Source organism: Xiphias gladius, chromosome 8 (genome assembly GCF_016859285.1).
Source record: "Xiphias gladius isolate SHS-SW01 ecotype Sanya breed wild chromosome 8, ASM1685928v1, whole genome shotgun sequence".
Taxonomy (NCBI): domain Eukaryota; kingdom Metazoa; phylum Chordata; class Actinopteri; order Istiophoriformes; family Xiphiidae; genus Xiphias; species Xiphias gladius.
The window spans coordinates 2985922-3012356 of NC_053407.1; the positions used below are offsets into that span (position 1 = coordinate 2985922).

General features: G+C 38.2%; 2 protein-coding genes across 6 annotated transcripts in view; one reads left to right on the forward strand and one right to left on the reverse strand.

The window, feature by feature from the left end:
* LOC120793769 (1-phosphatidylinositol 4,5-bisphosphate phosphodiesterase gamma-2-like) overlaps positions 1–13920 on the forward strand; it is a 61953-nt gene extending 48033 nt beyond the window's left edge. For 4 of the 5 annotated variants that reach the window (XM_040134143.1, XM_040134139.1, XM_040134140.1 and 1 more), the window contains 6 exons: positions 7148–7287; positions 8586–8694; positions 8801–8968; positions 12903–12991; positions 13107–13273; positions 13383–13920. In XM_040134143.1, coding sequence (XP_039990077.1) covers positions 7148–7287; positions 8586–8694; positions 8801–8968; positions 12903–12991; positions 13107–13273; positions 13383–13425 — 716 coding nt within the window. In that variant the 3' untranslated portion in view covers positions 13426–13920. Of the gene's footprint in view, positions 1–7147; positions 7288–8585; positions 8695–8777; positions 8969–12902; positions 12992–13106; positions 13274–13382 lie in introns of those variants that run through there. The other variant, XM_040134142.1, reaches the window with a different exon arrangement.
* Positions 13921–16398: 2478 nt separating this feature from the next.
* LOC120792808 (c-Maf inducing protein) overlaps positions 16399–26435 on the reverse strand; it is a 44201-nt gene continuing 34164 nt past the window's right edge. The window contains exons 12-17 of the mRNA XM_040132165.1: positions 26084–26224; positions 23762–23809; positions 23472–23618; positions 23222–23327; positions 22890–22960; positions 16399–20651 (exon numbers count right to left, since the gene is read on the reverse strand). Of these exons, the coding sequence (XP_039988099.1) occupies positions 20598–20651; positions 22890–22960; positions 23222–23327; positions 23472–23618; positions 23762–23809; positions 26084–26224 (567 nt within the window). The 3' untranslated portion in view covers positions 16399–20597. The remainder of the gene's footprint in view (positions 20652–22889; positions 22961–23221; positions 23328–23471; positions 23619–23761; positions 23810–26083; positions 26225–26435) is intronic.

The window sequence follows — 26435 nt, forward strand, 5'->3', positions numbered from 1 at the left end:
CTTTTAAGTGTCCCAGTACTCAATGTCATTGAGCTGACATGCGGAATGCCTGGGGCCTGGAACTGATGCACCTAAATGGAATGCAGCTATCAATTTCGTTATTCACTACACCAGTGCTTTTCTTGCTATGAAAAGTCAAAATGTCTGCAGTGAGACAGATCTATAGAGCTATACTTTTTATATCCATTTGGCCACAAACAAATCTACCTCCAACCAACACACTAACACTACCAATACAACTAAAAAACCCATAGGTAGTCATTATGACACAAACCTTTCATCACTACCTATTTATGTAACAAGAACATGCAAATTAGGTTCATTGTGCTAATTGTGGTGTGATGAGACAGTTAGTCATAACAATGGCATGTCTGTCATGACCACATTACTCAAGAATACAAAAACGGGATTTGTAGTTGTGCACTAAAGTAAAAGTTTTACATTTTTAGGAAAAACTATTAATCACTTTCTTGTCAACAGTTAGACAAGAAGATAAGTACTGCTACGCTGGCTGAACACTAAATATGAAGCTGCTGCCAGTGGCTAGTTAGCTTATCTTAGCATAAAGACTGGAATTGGGGAAACAGCTGGCTTGGCTGTACCAAGGGTAAAAAATTGAAAATAACATGTTATGCTTTTAGAGGAGATTATGTTCTACACTCTCTCTTGGTCAGGCGCAGTACCTTCCTTGAGTTTATGTCAGGCGCAGTACCTTCCTTGAGTTTATGTCGGTCCCCTGGCAACCTAAAGGTGACAGCAAGACTTCTGGACTTTCCCAAAATATCCAACTATTCATTTACGGAGTTACTGCATAGCTACGAAGTCTATGCAAATAACCTCCGTCTAGCAAAGCCAGTTCCACTGCAAACCTTCTAGTCAATGCTATTGCCATTGTCTGTCACAGTGAATAAAATAATGTAAAAGTGGTGTTTTGGTGTTTGATAATTTCCCCTACAGGGGGAAATTTATATGACAGTAGTCTCCTATTCATTAATGACACAGGTCTGTGGGATTACATTTGATTTAGGGTAATCTCCCAAAAATCAAACAAAAAAACTGTAAGTGAACATATAATAAATAAATATTCTCCTTCTTTTTAGGGTTTCTCTTTCACTTTTTTCAGTTCAGTTAGTGGATGTTTTTAGCTTAGCTGCTGAATTTTTCAGTGTCAGGGCTGACACAAAGCTCTCGTGTGGGCGGGTCTTATAAGGTTATATCCCCTTTGCTCATCAACAGAAGGATGTGTAACTCTATCTTCTGTCTGTATCACATGGTCTAGACAGTGGTCCTTTAACATACGTTAAAACAATTTTGTGTGACTGTACATATACAAAAATGACAGTGAGTGCACAGAGTGACTGTGGCAAGTATCTGTGGCACCCATTTTAGCCTGTTAGCAGCTAGGTTACTGTGAGCTCTCTGTCTGCCCAGTTCACTGATGTATAGATACAGCGCGGAAAACATCATGACATTGTGGCACTCGGGACACACTTCTTCCTTTCCTTTTACTACAACAGGTAAGGAGCTCACCATTGTATTGCTAGCTTTATTTTGTAGCTACTGGCTGATAGTAGCAAACTGTCAGAAATGGTTGTCACTGTCAGCAGCTTTAGCAATAACACCTCTTCCAGGAGACACCCAGTGACGAATGACTCTAATATTTTAACATGTGATGTAAGCTAGCTGAATACAGGAACAACATACTTACTTGATATCTTATAATTCAAATCAAAATCTGACATAATTACAACATTTTAGCTGAATATTAGTAAGCAAAACAACTAAACTTTATCAGGATTATTATATGTGTGTCAGACATTAATTTTGGCAGGACATGTACTGTATATCTATTTTTAATAAAAAGCATATATATGGCCGAGATGTCAATCAGACTCTTGGTTTGAATTTTGAAAATAGTCAGTGTGCAAAGTCCTGAAGTCTATATCAGAATGTTAACATAGGTTGCCATGTTTTCTTCCAGAAAGACAATAAAATTTATATATTGCCTAGGCTCCTAGTTCAAAAGCTACTGTATAATCTTTCATACAAAAGACTAGCTAATCATTTTACATCCAGGCGATGAGCCATTTTTTAACATACCCTTTTAATTTTACTTTGTTCTCGTATTATATTATCTATATAAACATATAAAAATAAAATATCCTGGATATGGCAGCCGCCATCTTGCGCCGGTGACGTTGTTTAGAGCCAGAGTCTACGCAGTAGTAATCGGCAGATTGATCAGCGGTATCAAGGTCCAGCCCATACACCCACTGGACTCAATTGCAAGCGCACACAAAGCTGTTGTTGATGCTATAAAAACGGTACACCCCATTCTTATGGCATCAAATAACTAATTAAAACCAAATGTATCCGAAAAATTAACACTTGAACATACAGCGTGATAAAAAAAATCCTAAAATGACAGAAACTATCCTAAGGAAAAAAATTTTTGACGTGTACTTTCATTTTTTTTTTTGTTTGGCCCATTTCCCATCTGCTGACATGGAAGGGACGGAGTTCATGACCAATACTGCAGTCAGGGTGCAATCGAGATGTTTTGGCTTCACTTTTGATAAGCTGTCCATCGTTATATACAATCCTTGGTGTGATCCCATTGCAAGATGGTCTGTAGTTTTACCTGATGTCTTAGAGTGAATGGGAATGATTGAACCTTAGATACAGTGACCGTGACTCAAAACAAATGTGGTTCAGGGACATAAAGTGTGCTGGGCCAATAGCCCCTTCCCTACTTTCAGCCCCCCTACTTCCTTTCATTAGGCTTTAAGTGCAGTCAACTACAGTGTATATCCTTTTAGAAACTTTGTGTTAAAGCCAGACTCATGGACATGGTCTACTTATTTGTAAAATGTCACTGTTTACACTGCTTTTTATTTCTTGTCATGTTAATTATTACAGTCAGGCGATACTTTCATCCATATTAGGATGTATAATCATCTAACCAGTCGGCGCACTTGAAAAATAGTCATCATGCCTACAGGAAAACGTGCAGTCTTTTAACTTGCTACCTGTAAATTTACAAGCATTTTAATCCGTATTTTATTCTCTACCTTCAGCAAAAAAGCATTAAGTCTAATTATTTTGAAGTACCCTCATAATAGTTTTTCATTATGAGATAAAAATTACAAATGTCAATATATTTTCCATGCTCAAGCTAGGCTGCTCGGCACGTTGGAAATGCCAACCAAGCTTGTTATATCCAATCACATAGTTCCATATTTTCATAATATCCACAGACTTACTTATAATATTTGGTTATTTTTTCTGACCTATCTGTTGCTTCCTATTCTAGTGGGATCATACTGTATATTTTACCTTGCTGAATATTTCTTCTAGCCACTGCAGTAACCTAATTTCCTCATTGGTAACATGGTTTCATCTTATCTCTTATTAAATTCCCTGCCACTGACCTGATGATTTTGTTTTGACCTGTTGATTTTGTTTTAGCTACTGAATATATTTGAATGATGACAAGAAGTTTAGTTTCCATTGTATTAGAATATAAAAATATCATGTTATCACGTAATAATAATTTTAAAAATGTTGTACTGAATACATTAATTTAGCACAACCTTTGCTGAATTAAACTTGTTCTGCTCTTTTTTTTCATTAAACACAATCAAATGTCATAAGATCTCTTACAAGCTGTAAATGTAAACTAGCGTCATCCATTTGCCCATCATCTCTCTCCATTTCAACAGTTCAGCTTTTGAGGGTCCCTGATTTTAGCCTCATTGTCCATGAAAAAGATATATGGGAGAGTTCTTCCATTAAAATCTAGGTCCTTTCGCTGCTCAGCTGCAGCTCTGACATATCTCTGTAGTCAACCTGGATATAATGGAGAGAACACAGATAAGAATAACATAGGACTGATGTTGTCAACGAATTCTCAACATTGAACCTTTTTTACAGCAAGTACAAAAACTAAATCCAATTAACAAAGGCACAAGCAATGATTACTGGTGTATTCCCCTTAATTTATAACCCAAACTACAAATTAGTATGACATTCAGTATTGTTGAGTGATGTGCCATATTACAATATGGTCGTATCTATCTATGGTCTTATCTTTCAAATGAAAGTAAAAAACAATTGAGCATATTTTGTGATCCATAACAATGAAAATTAATGGTGAAGTTAGTCATTGAAAACAGATCTTCTTTCTAATCATAAAACAAATATGGAAGGTGTGTTAACATGATTGTTTTAAGAAGCAGTTTGCAGAGATATCTAAACTACTTAAACTGGTAAAACCTGAAACTCTTTCAAATCTAGAATGTGAACTGCTGGATGAATACCTGGTCCAGACTGTTCTTAGCTCAGCCATCTACATTAGATAACATCCCAACAACAGGCTCTACTTCTAGGGAACTTTATGAACTGTTTTGTTTTCAAAGTGTTGAAAAGGTTTTATTCAAAAAAAATATTTATAATTTTTTTTTTATATAATTATTTATATTTTTTTTATTTTATTTTGGATAACACTGAGATATTCAGTGCAGCACCTACAAAATTTCAAAGTTGAAAAATGAAGAACTAATGGACAATGAGCATCCTGCAGGCATACCAATTCTGCTAGATATATCTAGGTAACACATGGCACTGAATGTTCTTAAATAAACTGAGCTAAATGAACAGCATTTCACTACTCATTGCTGTGTTGTGTTTGGAGAGTATTGTTGTATTTTCACATTTCAAATTTAAATCCTACTTTCATCACTTATTTTCAACAAAACGACAAACCTCACCATCATCGCTCCATATCATCATAAAGTGAATGAACAAATGTTAAATGTGTATATATATGTATATATATGTGTGTGTGTATATATATGTATATATATGTGTGTGTGTGTATATATATGTATATTTATGTATGTGTATATATATGTATATGTATATGTATTTATATGTATATATACATATATGTATATGCATGTATATGTATACATGTGTGTAAATGTATATAGATGTATATGTATATATATGTGTACATATATATATGCATGTGTGTATATATATGTGTGTATGTGTATATATATTTGTGTGTATGTATATGTGTATATATATATATATATGTGTGTATGTGTATATGTATATATATATATATGTGTGTGTATATGTTTGTATATATATATACATATATATGTATGTGTGTGTGTGTGTGCGTGTATATATATATATATATATATATATATATATATATATATATACATATACATAGACATACATATACATATATATGTGTGTGTGTATGTGTGTGTGTGTGTATGTGTGTGTGTGTGTGTGTGTATATGTATATAGATTTATGTATGTTTATATATACATATATCACTTATCTTCAACCATTGATGTCTTTATTACGTTATATTTGTCAGAAAGCCAGTGTGACTTCTAAGTAAAGTGTCAGTCGTTTATGTTGTGCTGCATGTGTAATTTGTGTAGACAGTACTAGCTTGCATATTCGTATAGTATACTCTATAGCTGTACTTGCTCATGAGAAATAGCATTACTAGTGTTTGTGTGATTAAAGTGCAAGCACTTTTATTACAATCAGCTTTCATTTACAGTAAGTGTCATTGTGAGCAAGAGGAAGGGTGGCACTTACATTCGTCAGTTTTTGGGGCAGCCTCAGAAAAAAAAAGTAAGTTGAGAGCAGTGAGAAAATGACTATCAGTCAAACGATACAAGTATACAAGAAATGAGTCAGTGTTTCTTGATATAATAATCAAAGCCATTTAGATCAGAAATGTTTCGTAATCCATTTCTGAACATCATGGTAAGAAACACCACTTTTGACTGATAATATTTCTTTCATGTTCTTTCTGGGGCATTCAGAGTAGAGAGAGAGGGAGAGAGAGAGCATGATGATGCCGATAGGGCAGGGAGAGCAGGCAACATGGAGGTGAATGAGAAAAGGAGAAAATATTGGTGGTTAAGCCAAAATAATGACATCAAAACAGTCTATTCGAAATGTACAGGCTCCTGTTGGCCTCCATATGTTTATCAACATTGTTTATAGTCACTAGTTTACTGATATTTCTTTCATGTCCACTCTGGTGCGTTCAGAGTAAAGAGAGAGAGGGAGAGAAAGCATGATGATGCCACAGGGCAGGTGACATGAGGGTAAGTGAGAAAAGGAGCAATTGATGGTTTAAAATTATACTGCAATTAAAAAAACTCACATTTTCAGTTAAAAATCAATGTTAAGAGTTTGAATATGATTGTGGAGCACTTTTTTAGTCTAAAAGGCTCATTTGTTACATCACAGACGAGGTGAGGGAGGGAGAGTAAGGTGGCCACAGAAAGGTGTCGTAGGTTAGTTTCGGGCACTCTGCAGTTTGTTTTGTTTTGAAAATTATTAACAGGATAACATGGAACCATGGTCATATAACCACACATACCCACAAGTTCCTGTTCAATTTAAAATGCTAAAAAAGATCTTAGAAAAGCCTCTGTAGTACTTTTCACCGAATACAATGACATCACAGCAGCCCAGACTCCTGCTGACCTCCATATGGGTATCAACATTGTTTCTAGTAAACTAGTGACTAGAAAGAATTTAACCCCTGCCTTCATCATTCATTTTATTATTTACACCTGTGCTTTTCTTACTGTTACATGTATATAGGCCAATGACACTACATCAACGATGTATGAATCTGGCAAATAAGCATGGAATACAGTGTGGCCAGTATATATTCATTGGGGATTGATGAAGGGACAAGGAACAGGTGTGGGACAATGAGGAAATGAGGGACAGGTGTGCAGGGTCAGGTTATTTGCAGAGGAGGCAAACTCAAGGGGGACAACTAGTGGACAAATGAAGAATAGCTTGGTCTGGAAACTTTTCATGAAAATGCAAGGCCCAGAGGAGGAGTCATGTTTCTGAGATGGAAGAGGGGGAGAAAGAGAGGCAGAGCAGACACTTGCTGATGTTCTATCAGGATTGATGTCACCAGCTGTAGCGACCAGTTTACTTCCATCATCTGTTCTTATGAGGCACGTCTGACTTAATTTTTACAATAATTTCAATAATGATGGCCTAAAGACAAGGTGTTTTCAGCTATGTGGTATGACACATATGTAGAGCAGAGGGTCATATAATATGTATGTTACCACCTAGATAAATACACCCAGTTGAACAGCGCCCTCTTCAGTCTGAATGGACGTACGGGCTACGTGCTGCAGCCGGAGCTCATGCGCTATGATACTTTCGACCCTAACCAAGAGAAGAAGAAGGTCAAGTACAACATTGTTGTCAGGGTATGTCTGTACTCAAACACACACTCACATTTAATAAAAAATGGCTAACACATACAGTGGCTTCAGAAAGTATTCATATCCCTTCACTTTTTGAATAAGTCACTGTGTTGTAGACTTAATTTTAAGTGGATATGATTTGTAGTTTTGCCCATCAATCTACACTCAATAATCCATAATGACAATGTGAAATTATGTTTTTTATAAATTTTTGCAAATTTATTAAAAATCAAAAATTGGAAATCTCTCATTTACAAAAGTATTAAGACCCTTAAATCAGTACTTGTACTTTAATATTAACGGTATATATCACGGTAAAGTGCATTTGGAAAATAATCAGATCCCTTCAACTTTTTCACATTTTGTTATGTTGCAGCCTTATGCGAAAATAAAAAAAAATAATTTCTTCCCTCATCAGGGAGAATTTAAGATTTTTTTTCAAATTTATTAAAAAGGAAAAACTGAAATATATTGAAATTAGTATTCAGAAAGTTAGCTCTGACACTTGAAATTTAGTTTTAGTGCCTCCCATTTCTCTTGATCATCTTTGAGACGTTTCTACACCTTGATTGGAATCCACCTCTGGTAAATTCAGTTGATTGGGCATGATTTGGAAAGGCACATACCCGTCTGTATAAGGTTTCAAAGCTGTTTGTGTCGAGGAACAAAAACATTTTTGCTGCATTGAAGGTTCCCAAGAGCACAGTGGCCTCCCTAATTCTTTAGTGGAAGAAGTGTGGAGCAACCAGGAGTCTTCCTAGAGCTGGTCCCCCGGCCAAACTGAGCAATCGAAAGAGAAGGGCCTTGATAAGAGAGATGACCAAGAACCTGATGGTCACTCTGGCTGAGCTCCAGAGATCCTGTGTGGAGATGGGAGAAACTGACATCTCAAGGATAATTAAATCCAGCACCTGACCACAATTTGGAGTGCCACAGCAAATGGTCTTAATACTTTTGTTAATGAAAGATTTCAGTTTTTGATTTCTAATAAATCTGCAATTATTCTTAAAATATGTTTTCACTATGCCATTATTGGTTATTGAGTGTAGACTGATAAAATTAAATCTAGAGTGCAAAAAGTAAAGGGGTCTGAATACTTTTCTGAAGCCACTGTAGTCTTCATCATGAGGTGATATTGTGACAATCAGACTGCATCATTATGTCAGAGGGGCATGATGCTGACTGGCTGATCTTTATTTCGTAATAAAATAAATAAATACTGGATGAATATCAGTATATTTATATTTTGCTTGTTGGTCTGGAGAGAACTTTACAACAGCAGTTGTGTTTGTCTTCTGCAGGTGATTGCTGCCAGACACCTTCCTAAGCCCGGCCGCAGCATCGCCAGTCCATTTGTTGAGATCGAGCTATGTGGACACACAGACGAGAAGTTCAAGACCGTTGTCTATCGTAAGGGGGGGGTTGACTGTACAATCAAAGGCTTTGTTGGATGGCAGCTATATCCTGTTGAATCTTTGTAATCATGTGAACAGTGCTGTGTTTCTGTGGACTGCAGGTGATAATGGTCTGAACCCGGTATGGAAAGCCCCAGCAGAGCCTGTAGTCTTCACCGTGTACGAGCCTGAGCTAACCTTCTTGCGCTTTGTGGTCAATGAGGAGGACATGTTCTCAGACCCAAACTTCCTGGCTCAAGCCACATTTCCTGTCAAAGGCATCCGCTCAGGTGGGAACACATACAAACAGCACAGAGGGCTAGAGGTAGTGAATAGCTGTTCACATGAAGCTCCTGTATTTATTATCAAGCAAGAGCATTACATAACATATTTATTTATTCCCTAGAAACAAGATTTCTGTACACTCTACTTACTTTATAACTTTTCAGTTCTACCCTCTCTTGTACATCTTTTGAGACAATTCTGATTTCATATACAGTAGAAAGTATGAATGATCAGTAAAAATAAACCATTGAGGTAAAATATTCCTTCATCGTTTGACACATAGTACCCGAAAAATATGAACTTCTACATATCATGTACAGTCAAGGCTGGGAGTATTTGGACAGTTAGACATTTTTTGTTCTTCAGGCTCTGATCTTCAGCACATTCAATTTGAGATAAAATAATGGATACTACATTAAAATGCAGAGTCTCAGCTTTAATTTGAGAGGGCTGACATCTATATAGAAAGAACTGTGTGGGAGCTATAGCCCTTTAAACACATAGTGCCTAAATTTTAGGGGTTCAAACATAATAGGACAGATACACATGAAATAAAATAAAATCATATTTAATATTTAGTGTAAAATCCTTTACAGTCAATAAACTGCTACTAAATGTTTCTTCGGCAGCTGTGTGTCATTTCAGTGTTTGTTCATGCACAAAAAAAGCCCACACGTGGCTCAGAGATGACTGAGAGTTGAGAGTTGCCATTTAGATTGAGGTAGAGTCATCAGTCAATATGAGGCGTGAAGAGGTGATCTTGCAAGTGAAGAAGATAATAATGAGGCTCAAAAAAAGGCAACAATCTATCCGAGAGATATCAAAAGAAGTTGGTTTGCTAAATTCAGCATGTGGGAGCGCTCTAAAAAAGCAGGTGCTTATAGGAAAACTAGAAAACAGCAAAGGACTTGGAAGACTCAGTAGCACAAGCCTTGTGGATGACCTGAAAATCATTTGCATGGTGAAGAAAAGATGGATGGATTCATAACGAGATGCAACTCCTGGTAAACGTCAAAAACAGATAGGCAGTTCACAAGGACTGATGAAACAAAAATCAACTTCAATCAAAATTATGGAAAGAGGTAATTGTGGAGGAAAAAGAAACAGCTAATGACCCAAAGCCACCACCTCATCTGTCAAACACGGTGGTGGTTCTGTTATGGCTTGGGCATGTATGGCTGCCAATTGACCCGACACATTGGAAGTTATTGATGTTTTCACTGCTGGCAGAAGCAACAGGATGAATGCAGAGGGATACAGGACCCTTGTATGTGCTAAGATTCAGCTAAATGCATCAAATCTCATTTGATGACTTTTCATCATTCAGCAGTTCAACTATACTAAGCATACGGCAAGGGTAACCACAGAACTTTCCAGGATGAGGAGGTGGAATATCCTCAACTGGCCGAGTCAGTCACCTGATCTTGAGTCTGCCCGAACAACCTTGCACTTGGTGAAGACCAGACTAAAGCCAGAGAGACCTCACAACAACCAAGACCTTGTTGTGCAGTGAAGCTCTGGGAGAGCATCATCAGGGAAGATACAAAGTGTCTGCTGATGTCAGTGGGTCAGAGACTTTAAAGCAAGGGATTATGCTCAAAATATTAAATATGATGATTGTGTTTGAGGGCGCACTGGTGCAATGGTGAGCACTGTTGCCTTGCAGTAAGAAGGTTCTGGGTTTGAACCCTGGTTTGGCTAGGCCTTTCTGTTTGGAGTTTGCATGTTCTACACGTGCCTGCGTGGGTTTCCTCTGGGTACTCCGGCTTCTCTAAATTGCCTGTAGGTGTGAATGTGAACGTGCCTGGTTGTTTGTGTCTATGTGTCAGCCCTGGACAGGTCGCCAGTCTATCACAGACTTGGAGACCTTGTAACTGTCCAAATACTTACAGTCTTGACTGTAGGTGTATTTTAACTGACCTTGAGGACAAAGGTGTAGGTTTGGTTTGAAGAATTAGGAATTTGGCCTAAATTTCTGTATTTTAAATACACTGCTCAAAAAAATTGAAGGAACACTTTGAAAACACATCATATCTAAATGGGAAAATTCAAAGACACCCTGAAAATCAAAGTGAAAAAATGATGTAACAGGCTTGTCCATTTTGCTGAAATTCCATTGCAGCAACTCAAAACGGTACTTAGTACTGTGTATTGCCCTCACATGGTTGTATGCATGCCTGACAACGTCAAGGCATGCTCCTACTGAGACGACAGATGGTGTCCTGGGGTATCTCCTCCCAGAATTGGACCAGGGCCTCACTGAGCTCCAAGACAGTCTGAGGTGCACCCTGGCAGCGTTGGATGGACCGAACATAATGTCCCAGAGGTGTTCTATTGGATCTAGGTCAGGCGAGTGTGGGGGCCAGGCAATGGTATCAATTCCTTCATTCTACAGGAACTGCCTGCATACTCTTGCCACATGAGGCCGGGCATTGTCTTGCACCAGGAGGAACCCAGGACCCACTTCACCACCGTAGGGTCTGACAATGGGTCCAAGGATTTCATCCCGATACCTAATGGCAGTCAGGATGCCGTTGTCTAGCCTGTACAGGTCTGTGCGTCCCTCCATGGATATGCCTCCCCAGACCATCACTGACCCACTACCAAACTGGTCATGCTGAACGATGTTATAGGCAGCATAACGTTCTCCAGGGTGAACCTACTCTCATCTGTGAAAAGCACAGGGCGCCAGTGGCGGAACTGCCAATTCTGGTGTTCTATGGCAAATGCCAATCGAGCTCCACGGTGCCAGGCAGTGAGCACAGGGCCCACTAGAGAACATCAGGCCCTCAGGCCACCCTCATGAAATCTGTTTCTGATTGTTTGGTCAGAGACATTGACACCAGTGGCCTGCTGGAGGTCATTTTGTAGGGCTCTGGCAGTGCTCATCCTGTTACTCCTTGCACAAAGGAGCAGATACCGGTCCTGCTGATGGGTTAAGGACCCTTCTATGGCCCTGTCCCGCCCCCTAGAGTAACTGCCTGTCTCTGGGAATCTCCTCCATGCTCTTGAGACTGTGCTGGGAGACACAGCAAACCTGGCAATGGCACGTATTGATGTGCCATCCTGGTGGAGTTAGACTGTCTGGGCGACCTCTGTAGGGTCCAGGTATCGCCTCATGCTACCAGTAGTGACACTGACCCTAGCCAAATGCAAAACTAGTCAAAAAGTCAGAAAAAATGTAAGTGGCCTCCACCTGGAAAATCATTCCTGTTTTGGGGGTCGTTTCATTGTTGCCCCTCTAGTGCACCTCTTGTTAATTTCATGAACACCAAAGCAGCTGAAACTAATTAACAACCCCCTCTGCTACTTAACTGACCAGATCATATCCCAGAAGTTTAATTGACTTGATGCAATACTCTGATTAAAAAGTGTTCCTTTAATTTTTTTGAGCAGTGTACATTAACCCTGAAAATTACATTTTATTTTGATTGATTTGTTTTATGAACTCAGACTAACATAACACTGCATTTACATTTCCAAACACAAACCAGCAGTGGTGGAAGAAGTATTCACATCCTTTATTTAAGTCAGATTAACCAGTACAACAGTTTAAAAATACTGGACAAATAAAAGTTTTGCATTCAAAATCTTACTAAGTACAGAAGTATTATCAGCTTTGTGTACTTAAAGTATCAAAGTAAAAGGAGTGGTATTGCAACAAAATGTGTGTATGATAAATGGTTTAATAAATGTAATTTTTTTTTCAAATGCAGAGAATCGTGATTAGCTTTTGGGGTCTAGCAGGTTTATCTGGACCTGCAGCAATAATTTAAATTAAATGGGATTTATAATAAATGGGCTGCAGCAATTAAAAACACTGGCGTTGTCCTTTTTAATTTTGTAGTTCGATATGACCAGTTGACATTGGACCATCATTTACAAGCTTAACTGTGTTCACACAGAGAGTGGATTTCATGTTTTTTATTGTTTGAACAGGTTACCGCTCTGTACCTCTAAAGAATGGCTACAGTGAAAACTTAGAGTTAGCCTCTCTACTGGTCTACATCAATGTACAGCAAGCAGGGGTGAGAAAATACACACACCCAAAAAAAACACATCAATGTTAATTTACACATATCTGCAGTTTGACATCAATATGGAGGTATTACTGTTACTTTGATCACGACTCTTGTCATTCAGAAAGCAGAGGAGGAGCTATACTCGTCCTCCAGCCAGCTGAGGAAAAAGCAGGCTGAGCTCGGCAGTGAACCTTTCCTGTATGACAGTCACACCAACATTCAGCGGTCCGCCCTCCCCCGACAACACAACCACCTCATGAGAGAGTTCAGCACCAGCGAGAAACAGAGGTAAGCCTCAAAATCACCGGGTGTGTGTGTGTGTGTGTTTTGGGGGGTGAAATGAACTGAAATGTGGGAAGTCCCTAATTATTTCCACTCTCATTTTGTTGCGCCCCAGGACAAAGGAAAAGAAGATAAACAACAGTAAGTTCTATTCGTGAGGATCCAGCAGAACCTCACCTGTCCACGTCTGAGCAGTGGAAGGATTTGTGATCTGTGCAGTTCAGTTTTCCAATTTTGACATTTTTCTTCACTTTTATACCAAAAATGACAAGCATCCATTGTTCCCACAAAGAGTTTTCTATTTATTTAAGATTTTAAAAATCTATATTTTTGTCAATATTTTCACAAATATGGAAATATTGGAACATACTAATATTATTCTCAGGGTTCTTTCTCTAAAAGCCTTCTGGGAAATGTAGGAAACCATTAATAGGGAAAGATAATTGTGTAACTCCTTTATGACAGATTAGATTTAAGGGTCTAACATTTCCTCTGGGAGGTCCCCACAGACAGCCAGTGGAGTGCTTAATAATTCCTCATTCAGTCTGTAATCAAACTGCAACACTGATGCTTAGATGGTATTTATTTTTAATTAAAGATGAGTGTCCGCTAACTGTAAAAGCAGTCAACATTTTCAGTGCAGGACTGTAGGGTGTTCAGGAGGTTGAGTTGAATTTACCTTTTTTATGTCTAATTTCAAATGCTGATGAATGTTAAAAAAGAAAAAAACCTGATAAAGGAGCGCGGCCTACAGGCTGTTGTGTGAGTTCGATGATGTAGAAAAGTTGTTTTTGCTGTGTAGCTTCACCAGTGTGACATTATTTTCTCTGTGTGGTAGTGTTTGTTTTATCTTTGAAAGTGAAGTCAAATGAATGAAAATAAGCAACTTATGAAGGGAGATGATGTTTGTAGCTTTCATATAATTCCTCTGTGACCTTCTTATGAATTGAGTCAATAAAGAATGCTTGGTGTAACTATACCCTGTCTCTTTTTCATTTTGTCTTTCAAAAATTCAATGAATGTCAGTTTTTTTTTATTGAACTTTTCACGGAACCAAACACAAAAAAACAAGGATATAATAAAGGTGGGAGAAAAGAGGGGAGGGAAAAACAATGAAAGGGGGAGTAGCCTCAATAAATAATGACAATACAAGCATTGAAGCACATACATGTTATAACGGATTAGGAAAGGTCATTACCACACATTAACTTATAACACAATGCTCCCAATAGTAAAAGCCATTTCAGTTCATGCTTGTAGAGTATATTGACTTGCCTTGTTTCACCTGGCAGTGAGATACTCAAGGTTCAAGAACAATTTTCCTGAAGGTGCCAAGCCAGTAATTCTGTATGTTACAATCAGGAAAGACCAAACTGTCTAATGGACTTTTTTGTGGCAGCAAACCCAAGAAATAGCATTCTTTGCAGATTAAGCGTCACTTCTCCATTGCTATGTGTTCAAGCTCTTTTAAAGTTTGCAGGAGTCCTTTTTGCAATTGCAGATTTCAGCTCTCTCCAAAGGTTTTCAAAGGGATTCAGGTCAGGACTCATTGCTGGCCAGTTTAAAACAGTCCATCTTTTCCTTTTCAACAATTCTTTTGTGCTGCTGGATGTGTTTTGGGTCGTTGTCCTGCTGAAAGACCTTCGCCTCAAACCTAGTCTTCTGACACTGGGTGACACATTTCGCTGTAACATGCCTCTGTAATCTTCTGATTTCATCGTTCCTATGATAAATTCAGTGCCTAAATTACCATAGGCAGCAAAGCAGCCCCACAGCATGATAGAACCTCCACCATGTTTTACTGCTGGTAGGGTGTTCTTTTTGTTATGGGCTCCATGGAATCTTGGTATATGCCAAGATTCATATTGTAATGCTTCCTGTTGTTAATGTTTTTTAGGTCATTGTGTAATGAGTAACAAAGTGTTATTGTAGGGAGAAAAATGTTGTCAGTGTTCTGTACCAGAGTTGATCCTGAGATGTGTATATAGTGTTATGATTGCATCAGTGAGTTTTGGATGTAAGATTTACTGTTTTGCTGAGCTTCATGTCGATGAAGAGAACTGTGTGAAGAGTTTGGAAAAAGTAATACCACAAGTAAACCATGAAAGGAAAAAAGGTCTTGTCACCTGTAAATAGATTATAATTATTCCAAATAGGTACAGTTTTGTGAGTCTTGCATGAAATACCTATAAATCTCTCAACCAGATTTCATGAGTTCAGTACTGTATCTCCAAATTGAAAGAGAATGGTCTCACGACCAATTCTGTATATGGAAGGTCTTGGAGTCTGTTGTTTGATCAGAGATACCTCAGTGGCATGCCATTGGGATTTGGAGGCTGGATCCCGCTAGGTGCAGATTGATCTCAACTAAAAAAAGCCCCCACAATACAACTTGAGGTCAGGAACCGCACAGGCACCAGACCATTGGTCCTTGTGTTTTTAAGATGATTCTAGATTGTTTATCTGACCATATAAAATTAAATATCAGTTATTTTGACCTCTTAAAATAATCTGTAGGTGGAGGTAGGCGTATGGAAGATTGTAAATGCCTAAATGAAAACAATTCAAACACAGAAATAAAGTAAAATACAATACACATTGTAATTTGTATGAGCTTTTTATGTATGCATTTAACATAATTAAATGAAAAACATGATATGACAATTATTTTGCCTTTTTTTTCCATAACTAAATGAATTGTTTTTTTTATTGTGACATGAATTTTCCATGCCACATTAAAATCAAATCACAACCCCAAAAACAAAGTGATGAGGGGTATTTCATTTCAGGGTTGAGTGTTACTACAAAATCTTTATTCATCGCTGATATATTGTTAGAGCATGGCTCAATGTGTAGTGAACCATCAAGGAGCATTGTGTAAAAATGTGATGCATTTTAGATCTCTTGCACCTTAAAGTTTACAACAAACAAAACTGAATTGGGTGGCTGAATGTTGAATTACTGTACAAGTACTGTAATAATTACTGGTTTCAGTGAAGATGAGGTTTAACATGTCTCTTTTAATGAAAGATAATTACTTTAATGAAAGATAATTACTTAGTTTTACAATGAAGTTTGTCTTGTAAGAAGACTTAAAAAAAAAAAAAAAAAACATACCACATACAGCTGAAACATATTCACAGACAATTTATTTTGATTGAAATTATTTAACATCATAGTTGTTATTTTTCCTGTTGAAGATCTTTTGTAGTTTTATTACAACAGCCACAGAGCAGCAGCAGCAATAATAATAACCTAGCAGGAGAAGCAGATCAATGCAGAGAAAAACTGAAAAAGAGAGAGAAACATGATGGGTGCTCCTTTTCCAGCTGCCAAAAAAGATTTTACTACAAGGAATCATGGGAAATAGAGTTGTTGTTGTTTTTTTTGTTTTTTTCAGTCTGTCAGATTTGTTTGGCTGAGCCATATCTGACCCTGTTCCTTCCATAACAACTGTTAAGACTTGAGCACAGCTGTATACAACTTTGACATGGTAGAAACTCTTTACAGTTTGTGTTGAATAAAAAAAACATCAGAGAGATAAAAGACAAGAGGGAGGAATCAGGATGGGAATGGAAAGCAAAGCACAGTGAGCTCCACAGGATACAGATACATAACAGAACAGAAAAGATTTTTCAATTCAACCAACAGATGTTATACAGTAATACAAAAACCCTCCATTATAATCTCAACATGCTGGTCCCCAAGCTCACAGTTTGCACAAATGGCAGCAAGGCCTAAAAACTGTGGGATGACCTAGTGATGTCCCCAAGACAGCCACCTTGTTTAAAGGAAACATTTGATAATTTGGGAAATATCCTTTTTTGCTATCATGCTGAGAGTTAAATGAAACGATCATTACCACTTCTCATGTCTGTACATTAGCAGCCAGTTAGCTTATCTTAACATGAAGAAAATAGCTAGCCTGGCTCTATCCAAAAGTAACAAAATCTGCTTCTTTTTACTTCATGTTTAAAAGTCACACCTTGTGGTTTTAGGGGGTTTATGTGCTAAACTATTCCTTGCCTGGGTGCAGTGACTTCATGGAGTTTCGTCATCACTGCAAGGTTGTCAGGCAACCAGCAAAAACTTAAGGTGTTCAACAAATGAGATCTAATATGCCAGACTAGCTGTTTCCACTACTTTCCAGTCTTTGTGTTAAATTAAGCTAAGCCTATACTGGTGAAAGCTTCATATTAAATGGATAGACATGACATGGCATCAGTCTTCTCATCTAACTTATCAAAAAGCTGAGAAGCGTGTTTCCCAAAATGTTGAAATATTCCTTTAAAACCTTCAGACTTAAAAAAACATCAGATATTAAAAAAAAACTGTTTAAAGTCAAACTGACCTATCAGTTTCCTGATGTGTTGAAACAACAACTTTATTTTAAAATGATATTGGCCAGTCAAGATGGTGCACCTCTGATATGATTATCTGGCAGGCTTAAAACAAAATTCCTGGGTGAGCAAGAAATATTAGCATTTTTTTGATATGAAAACAGTGAAATTTAAATTATGAAACCTCGGCTTGAGGCAGCTTCGGTGTAAAAGTACCAGTATTGGATTTTTAGAAAATCAGTTTCAATCAAACCCCAACTGCCTCAACCAACAGGCTCTGTCAAGCCTCATGGTTGGATCCTGCCAACAACCAATCAGAAAATAGTTAGGTGGCGTCTCTCCATTTCAGTCCTCAACCTTAGTGAGATAGTGATCAGACCCTATATTGTATTTCAAACCTTTTATAAAACAAAATTACAAAATAAACATACCAGATGATGCAGCAACATGTACATGCAAATAACCTAAACAACAAGAACACAGGAAAAAATGTTTGATTAAAGTAATCAAGTCAAAGACATCAGAAAATGTAAAAGATATTATGCATTGAAAACATAATTTTTTAGATTACAGTGCACTGTGTGAAAAAAAACCCCCACACACATTAAGATGAAGGCAACAACAGCCTGCCTATGAAGGGAGGCTGAGAAAAATAGAGAAAAGGGATGAAGGATTCAAAAATGTTTCAAGAGAGGAAAGGAGGAGATGACTATATACACTTGTATATACATCATACAGGATATTAGAGACCACAAAGTCCAAAAGCCAGACCCAAAGATGGCCATACACAGGCCAAACAGAAAACTGCTATGGCACTCAATAAATAGGAAACAAAGCATCTCATTGCGGACGGCATCCTGTCCTCTGCTGCAGTCTCTGCCTTGATTCATCAAACATCTGGAGCATTCTGGAGGTCAACACAAATAAATAAAATGGATGGATTCAGTCAGAGCAAAGCTGTCTGAAGTAAGGGTGGAAATATGACCTGCCTTGTGTTTTCTAGGGTTGCTGACACAAGACAAATCAACCCAAACCACATCTAGACGGAGAGGAGAAAGAGATTCTGACATAGTTGCAGTGTTAGGGCAGTTACCACATCGTGAAATGTTGCCACAATGAACAGGCAACATTTTGAGGGAATGTAGATGGACAGATATGGGCAAAAGGTGCCTTTTTCCAGTCTTTTGTCCCTTATAGGCCATTGTGACAGAATATTGTATGTACAGTAATTTTGGTTCATCATCTGATCAGATTTATTTATCCATTAAGCCTTAAAATGTCATTCATGTATTACAGCATAATATTATGACAGCAGAACACTTTAAAACAGGAGGTTTAACAATTGATAAAAAGATAACATTAGTCGACCCACAGCTCCACTAGAGGCACTGTGATCCCTAACTCAAAACTCAGCAAGGGGGTCAGAGATTGGAACACGAACAGTGTCGGTGTCTCTCCACAGGCAGGTTACAACAGGTTCCACTTGCACCAATCAGTACCAAAAACACGCTTATGTTGGCCTGATGAAACAAGTCCACAAAACAAAAACTAAATTCAATGAAGATGTTTGGCAAGTGTCATTTCTTCTTTTCCAAACCGTCTTCAACCGTCTATACAAAAGAGCCAAAAAAGGATATGAGGATATGAAAATATACAACTCTCAGCTGGTGATGGGTCTTGTTTACAGGTCCACCTTAGAATTTCTGCTGTCCAATTTAGAGGTCAACGTCACCACAATGGCATGGTACAGAGAGATCCATGTATGGCCACCCTCTTGGTTTGCTTCCCATGTTTTATGTTGCAAAACAACAGGGCCTGTGTACTTCAAAATCCAGGAGAGACAGAATAAAGGAGGTTTTAAAGATACAACTTATAAATATTAGGCAGTCACAGACCACCCCACTACTGCTACACAAATGTCCTATTAAATATTAATGGGAGATCATCAGTATGTACACTGAAAACAAATGAAAAAAGAACAAATGCTGCCATCGCTGTTTAACCTACAGACTCCCAAAATGTATCTGAAATATCATTACTGGGGATTATCTTCATGTATTATATAGAAACACACAATATATGAAAGCACAGATGTCTGGAAAAATATGTTCATTCAAGTTGATAAAAACTTCTTTTTTTTTCATTTTTGTGTGTGAACGTGTTGTATATGAGGAATAGGTACAGTCTTGCAACTCTTCTTTTCTGGGAGGTAGCACCTCATTTTCCCAATGAAAGACTTGAAAAAGCCAGAATCTGACCCTAAAAACTGAAGCCAAAGAGCACAGAGAGTGAGGGCCGAAGTGATTAACACTTCAACATGTCTGTTTGGAGAGCTACATTGCCGATAAGATCAGAGAAGAACTGGAATGTGACCTGCTGTATCCAGCCTTCATTGCATGAGGGCAGGAGAGAGAAAAAGAGAGCAAGGCTCTGAGGGGAAGGGGTCAATTCAGGGTTTTTCATGACAGGGACAAACAGAGGTGGGAGGGCAATGGCTGGGTTTAGACTGAATATGGAAACTGAGAGACCATATATGAAAGACAGGGCAAAGGATAAATGCAGAGAGAGAAAAGGGTCCCAATATAGCCACAATATAGTAGGTCCTTGCACGTCCTCTGATCATGTTGGTAAAAACAAGGTCTTTTGAACAGAAGTAAGGGGAGCAATGAGGTCCATAAAGGTTTTTCACTTAGAAAAAAAGCGATGCTGACACTGACTAGACAGTTCCTTCCTGGTGATGGCATCACTACAGGGGTTGACGTCTGAAGCTGACGAAGGCTCCTCCTCTGACATACATTTGTCAGAGATGTTCTGGTTACATCAGGTGATCCTCACACTGGGATGCTGTCAGAGTTCCTCATTTAATGATGGTGATGACGGAGATGACATCTCCACACAATTTCATGTTATTTATCTGAGCCTGTGTGCAATGTGTGCATATGTTTATGTGTGTGTCTGGTTATGTATGAGGGGTGTGTGAGCTCGGTTGATCACCAGGCCTCTGTGTACCGAACATCAACATCTTTCAGGTTGGGAAGTTTGGCCTGCAGAAAAAGACACAGAAAAATGGAAACTGCATCAACACTTTGAAACATACATTTACTATCAGCTTGAAAGCTCAATGACATTTAGAAAAAATATGCTTCTTTTTCCTCTCACCCAGAGTTTGATCATAATTGAGATTTATATTAATTACAAATCTTAACACAAAGCTTTAAGCAGGGGGAAACTGCTAGTCACGTCCCACTAAAAGTCCACTACTCACTCCTATTTACAGTGGAATGAAAAAGTTTTGGTACCCCTAGTAAAAATTTCTGTTACTGTGAATAGCTATCAGAGTAAAAGATGAATTGATTTCCAAAAGGCATAAAGTTAAAGATGAAACATTTTTTTTATTTTTTAAGCAAGATTACTTTTTTATTTCCATATTTTACAGTTTCAAAATAACAAAAAAGGGAAAAGAGCATGAAACAAAAGTTTGCATGGTCAGTACTTGGTAACACCACCTTTGGCAAGTGTCACAGCTTGTAAATGCTTTTTGTAGCAGCTAAGAGTCTTTGAGTTCTTCATTGAGGGACTATGAGGATCATGGCAAAACCTTCATCTTAAGCCTCTTGTGGTAGTCCAATTGTGGATTCTGAGATGTGTTTAGGATCATTATCCTGTTGTAGAAGCCATCCTCTTTTCATCTTCAGCATATTTTTTTACAGACAGTGTGATGTTTGCTCCTAGAATTTATTGGTGTTTAATTGAATCCATTCTTCCCTCTACCAGTGAAATATTCCCAACGCCACTGGCTGCAACAAAAGTCCCAAAGCAGGACTTGTGGGTCACCCCCTGCTAAACAGTTGGTGAGGTGTTCTCAAAATTCTGCACCCATTTTTCTCCAAACATACCAAATATTTTTCTCCAAACATGCTCATTGCAGCCAAAAAGTTCTATTTTAACTTCATCAGTCCACAGGACTAGTTTCCAAAATGCATCAGGCTTGTTTAGATTTTCCTTTGCAAACTTCTGACGCTGAATTTTGTGGTGAGGACGCAGGGAAGATTTTCTTCTGATGACTCTTCCATGAAGGTCATATTTGTGCAGGTGTCGTTGCACAGTAGAACAGTGCACCATCACTCCAGAGTCTGCTAAATCTTCCTGAAGGTCTTTTGCAGTCAAATGAGGGTTTTGATTTGCCTTTCCAGCAATCCTACAAGCTGTACTCTCGGTTTTCTAGACCCGAACTTGACCTCCACCGTTCCCTTCAACTGCCATTTCTTGATTACTTTACTAACTGAGGAAACTGCTACCTGAAAACACTTTGCTATCTTCTTATAGTCTTTTCCTGTTTTGTGGGAATCAATTATTTTACTTTTCAGAGTGCTAGGCAGCTGCTTAGAGGAGCCCATAGCTGCAGATTGTTGGGACAAGGTTTGGGGAGTCAGGTATTAAAAAGCTTTGAAATTTGCATCACTTGGCCTTTCCTAACAATGACTGTGAACAAGCCATAGCCCTAACAAGCCCATTAAGGTCTGAGTCCTTGGTAAAAGTTATCTGAGAGTTCAGATCTCTTGGGTTGCCCAAACGTTTGTATGGTGACCTCTTTTCACTCTAAAATTGTACAAAACAAAAATAATACACTAATGTGTAAAAGGACATTTCATCTTTAACTTTATGCCTTTTAATGATCAGTTCATCTTCTACTCATTTAACTATTCACACTAACAGACTTTTTCATGCCACTATATATATGTTGCAATATATCAGCTAGCAAACTAGTCACCAATGTATCCAAGAGGTATCTGGACAGCAATTTTGAGATACTGCATGCGGTTGTGCACACAGCTTTGGTTAGTTAGCAGAGAATTTGGAGGGTTTATGACTGCCTAATAAATGTAAGGCCAATATTCACTCTCCATTAGCTGAAAAATATCTTGTTCTTGTTTAGCTGCTAAATTCTCCATTATGTTTACCAGCTAGCTCTAACCGTGTCTGTCAGCGTTTTACTAATGGGTAAATAACAGGTGACAACAGCTGCCTGCTGCTGCTGGAAACGAGGTTAATGAGAGCAATGACACTGAAACAACATTGTGGGCTGTAAAACCAAAACAATGAGTTGAATGACACTAAAACACTCTGCAAATCTGAGGGGAACTGCACAGTCAAGTGATAATTATCTTTGGGTATGTCACTATAAGCGACAACTTCTACATTACACATGGCATTTTAACGTCCATTTTTAAATAAAAAAAATGACCTATTTGCAGTTGGTATGAGTTGTTTTGAAGTATTACCTTGAGGTCCTCATATGTGTCAGCTGTGAGCTTGGTGCTGTTCATGTTCAAACTGCACAGACTCTTCATGGCTGAAGCAGGCAGAGAGTTAAAGTTAACTACATTTAACGGTCACACTCACAAACAACTTACAAACAACTTTTACAACCTCAACACATTTAACATGTTAAGTCAGAGTTTGTCCTTGTATTATTGCTTTTTTTGTCACTGTAACACTTGACTCCTAGTCTTTCTTGACATTGCTCATTCTCATAAAACTCAGTTTCTGCATAGTAAAACTACTCTTTATAGAATACAGTAATATGATTCATTTTGTGTGTGTGGTTTCTTACAACTGAGAGCCAGCAGACCAGCATCAGTGACAGGAGTCTCACACAGGTTCAACACCTGAAGACAGGCCAGATGCTCAGATAACAACCTCAACCCTGCATCCCCAAACTGAAGGGTGAAAAAGACAAAGAAAAAAGGGCATACATTTGACATTATAGACATTATACATCTACTGGATCACTTGTCATTATTTGTGTCTTTCTGTGGCTGTCTGTGGTCGTATAAGTATTGTTTTGTTGTGTTTGTTTATACCTGTGTGGACCAGAGGTTGAGCTGTTTGAGTGAAGGCAGCTTGATGAGCTGTTCAGCACAGGCACTGGTGACGTTGGTGAAGGCCAGGCTCAGGTTCTCCAAATTCCCAAAAGAACCTGAACTCAAAAGGCGGGCCAGATCTGCATCCTATGGCATATTAAGGAAAAACATTCAATACTGAAACAGTAAAAGCAGTTCAGTATTTTCAATGCTTTCTTCTGTAATTGTTGTTGGCCAGGACAGAAAAAAAACTCTTTTTCTGTGTAGCAGTGAAGGCATTGTAATCTCACCGTGGACTTTGACGGCAGAGTCAGTCGGGTGGGGCCTCCTTTTCTTTGCTAACACAGACGGGAAAAAAAGATGGCGTCTGAACTCAAGGCCTTGCAGGAAACTTTTCAGACAGCAGATGGTGTGTGTGAGCAGCTGCAGGCATGCTGCATTCACATCATATTGACGAAAAGGAACATGAGGTTTCTAAAGAAATACTGCCCACCTCATTTTTTAAATAGAATAATACCATGTTTTAAACACAGTGCCACATGTTTTCCCTCACTACATGCTTGTGTTTATGGATAGAAAAATCTAATCAGGCAAAAGGATAACCAAACACTTTATGTTTGAATCCATGGACACTTCCAAATGGTTGTTTCCTGTAAGGTTGTTTCGTTATTTTCTTACATGACATAAATGTATGTTCCCAAGAGTTTTTGCAAAGTTTTTTTTTTTTACAGCTATTTTTGTTAAAGGCATCTGATTTAGGTATAGTGCACCCTCAACACCAAAATGTACTCCTATATGAATTTGGGGCTGCAATTTAGGCAGCGTATAGAAAATAAAGACTGTGCTGGACATACTGGTGTAATAAATACATTAAAACCTTTCCAAATTTATACATACAGCTGCTTAACATTTATATTTCTTTACGTGTTAGGTGTAAGAGTTGTGTTTGTTTATGCTTGAGTGTGCACAGAATATACGTTCAGTGGTTGTTTCCTTCGACTACCTCCACATATATATGAAATAATACGTTCTTCAGACAGTCTCTTGGCTGTGAGCCAGTTACTGTTACTGGTCTGATCTTTACTGTTACAGCATTTCAGGACCAGAAGAGCTGCGGGAATTTTCACACCCAAGCACTGGAGTTTACTCAGAAGTGTGCAACACAGAGGAATTATCCAGTAAGCTGTGGCCCTTCTGGACGTAACAATAATTGAAGGGAGGGATACAACTTGTTCAAGTCACCAGACAGGCTGTAAGTGTGCCAGTAAGGCCTTAGTGCAAAAGTATTGTGCAGGACATCTGTACAGTTGACTCTCTATGAAACTAAGTGTCACGGAAAAATCCCAGAGCAAACCCTAAAAAACAAATTAGTGAAAAATTAGGAAGAATATTTCGAAAGAGTTTCAGGACATAACAACATGGGAATGCAAGAAGACTTCATATTTCATACCTACTAAAGATCTTACACAGTATGTAGTATACTGTATGTAGTATATAAAAGTCCTTGTTGTAATGCTGATTACCGGCAAACCTGGGTGCCGCTTCATTTCAAACTTAAGTAAAAATTTAACATAAATATTCAACATCACTTAATGAATTTACATCTAACTGATATTATCAAACTTCCTGCTGAATCAGGCTAGACACCTGGAGCAAAGTTGGAGACAACTCTTGAATATGATATTTATCTATGAACAATAAAATAAAACCCCACAGAAATAATTGATCAAAGAAAATACTGGGACATGCTACTTCTTAAAGAAGCATTTACCATAGATATAACCTTTGTTGAATGAAAAAAGCTTCAAAGCAACTGTGAACGTTTAATTGATGTTGGGTGCTTTGGATATTGACATGTATTTACTATAGGTTCGATCTTACATACAGTTTAGGCTTATGACAGAAATCAGCTGGTACACCTGGTTGTTATTAGCTGTTAAAGATGATAGTTTTAAGTAAAACAAAAAGCTTGAAATTCTAACAAAGCTGCTGTACTTTTTGGGATAAACCCTAATATTTTTATGTCCATAGTTGGGGAGAGGGTTCTTCTTATGTGTCTCAAAGAGAACACTACATTTCAATCATTTGGTAGATCCTTTTGCCCAAAGACACTTATGTTTTTATTTTTAGCTCATACACATTAGAAGGGAGCAATTCGGGGTTCAGTGCCTTTTTGAAGGATGGTACAACATGTGTACAGGAGGAGTTTAGGTATCGAACAGGATGTATTATTATCCTTTTGTCTACCCTTTGTTCTGTTATCCAGTGCGTGCTTGGTTCTCAACTTCTGGGGCCTTTAACAGCTGCTGTCAGAAGTGTGTTGGAATTGTGGATTGACCAAGGTGTAACTATGTCACATGCACCACTGAGGAAACAAAATCGTATGTAACAAGAAACCAGTGAATTGATTTTTTTTGCTTTGGCCTTCACTTGACCAAGCTGAGCCCAGGACAGAAATGTTGGATGAGTTTGAACAGGATGTCCAGATTCACTAGAACTGCAAGATGCCAAACACATTACCTTGCTGACTAATGTGAGTTGTGTGTGTGTCTGTGTGTGTGTGTGTGTGTGCGTGTGTGTGTGTGTGTGTGTGTGTTGGAGCAGTAACTCACCAGTTCTTTGAGTTCTCTCTGTCGGTCGCAGAGCTGTTCGTACATGCGGAGGCCCACCTGGGTGCTCTCCAGGGTGGAGATAATCTGAAGCTGGGTGTCTTTGTTGTCAATGATGTTGTACTCCAGCATCAGGCACAGGATCTGGACAAACATAGAAACACATACACACTGTAGAGGGGCGCTCCACTGAATTCATAGGTGATGAGGTCATAGTGATGTCATCAGGGCTACCTTGACTTGAGCTTAAGGACTACAATTTTTATAAGAGAAGGCTGTGTTTCAAAATTGGGGTGTGAAGTTTGTAAAAAAATGTGTGTAAAAACATGCAGGGAGGAACCAGCAAAAATGCTAT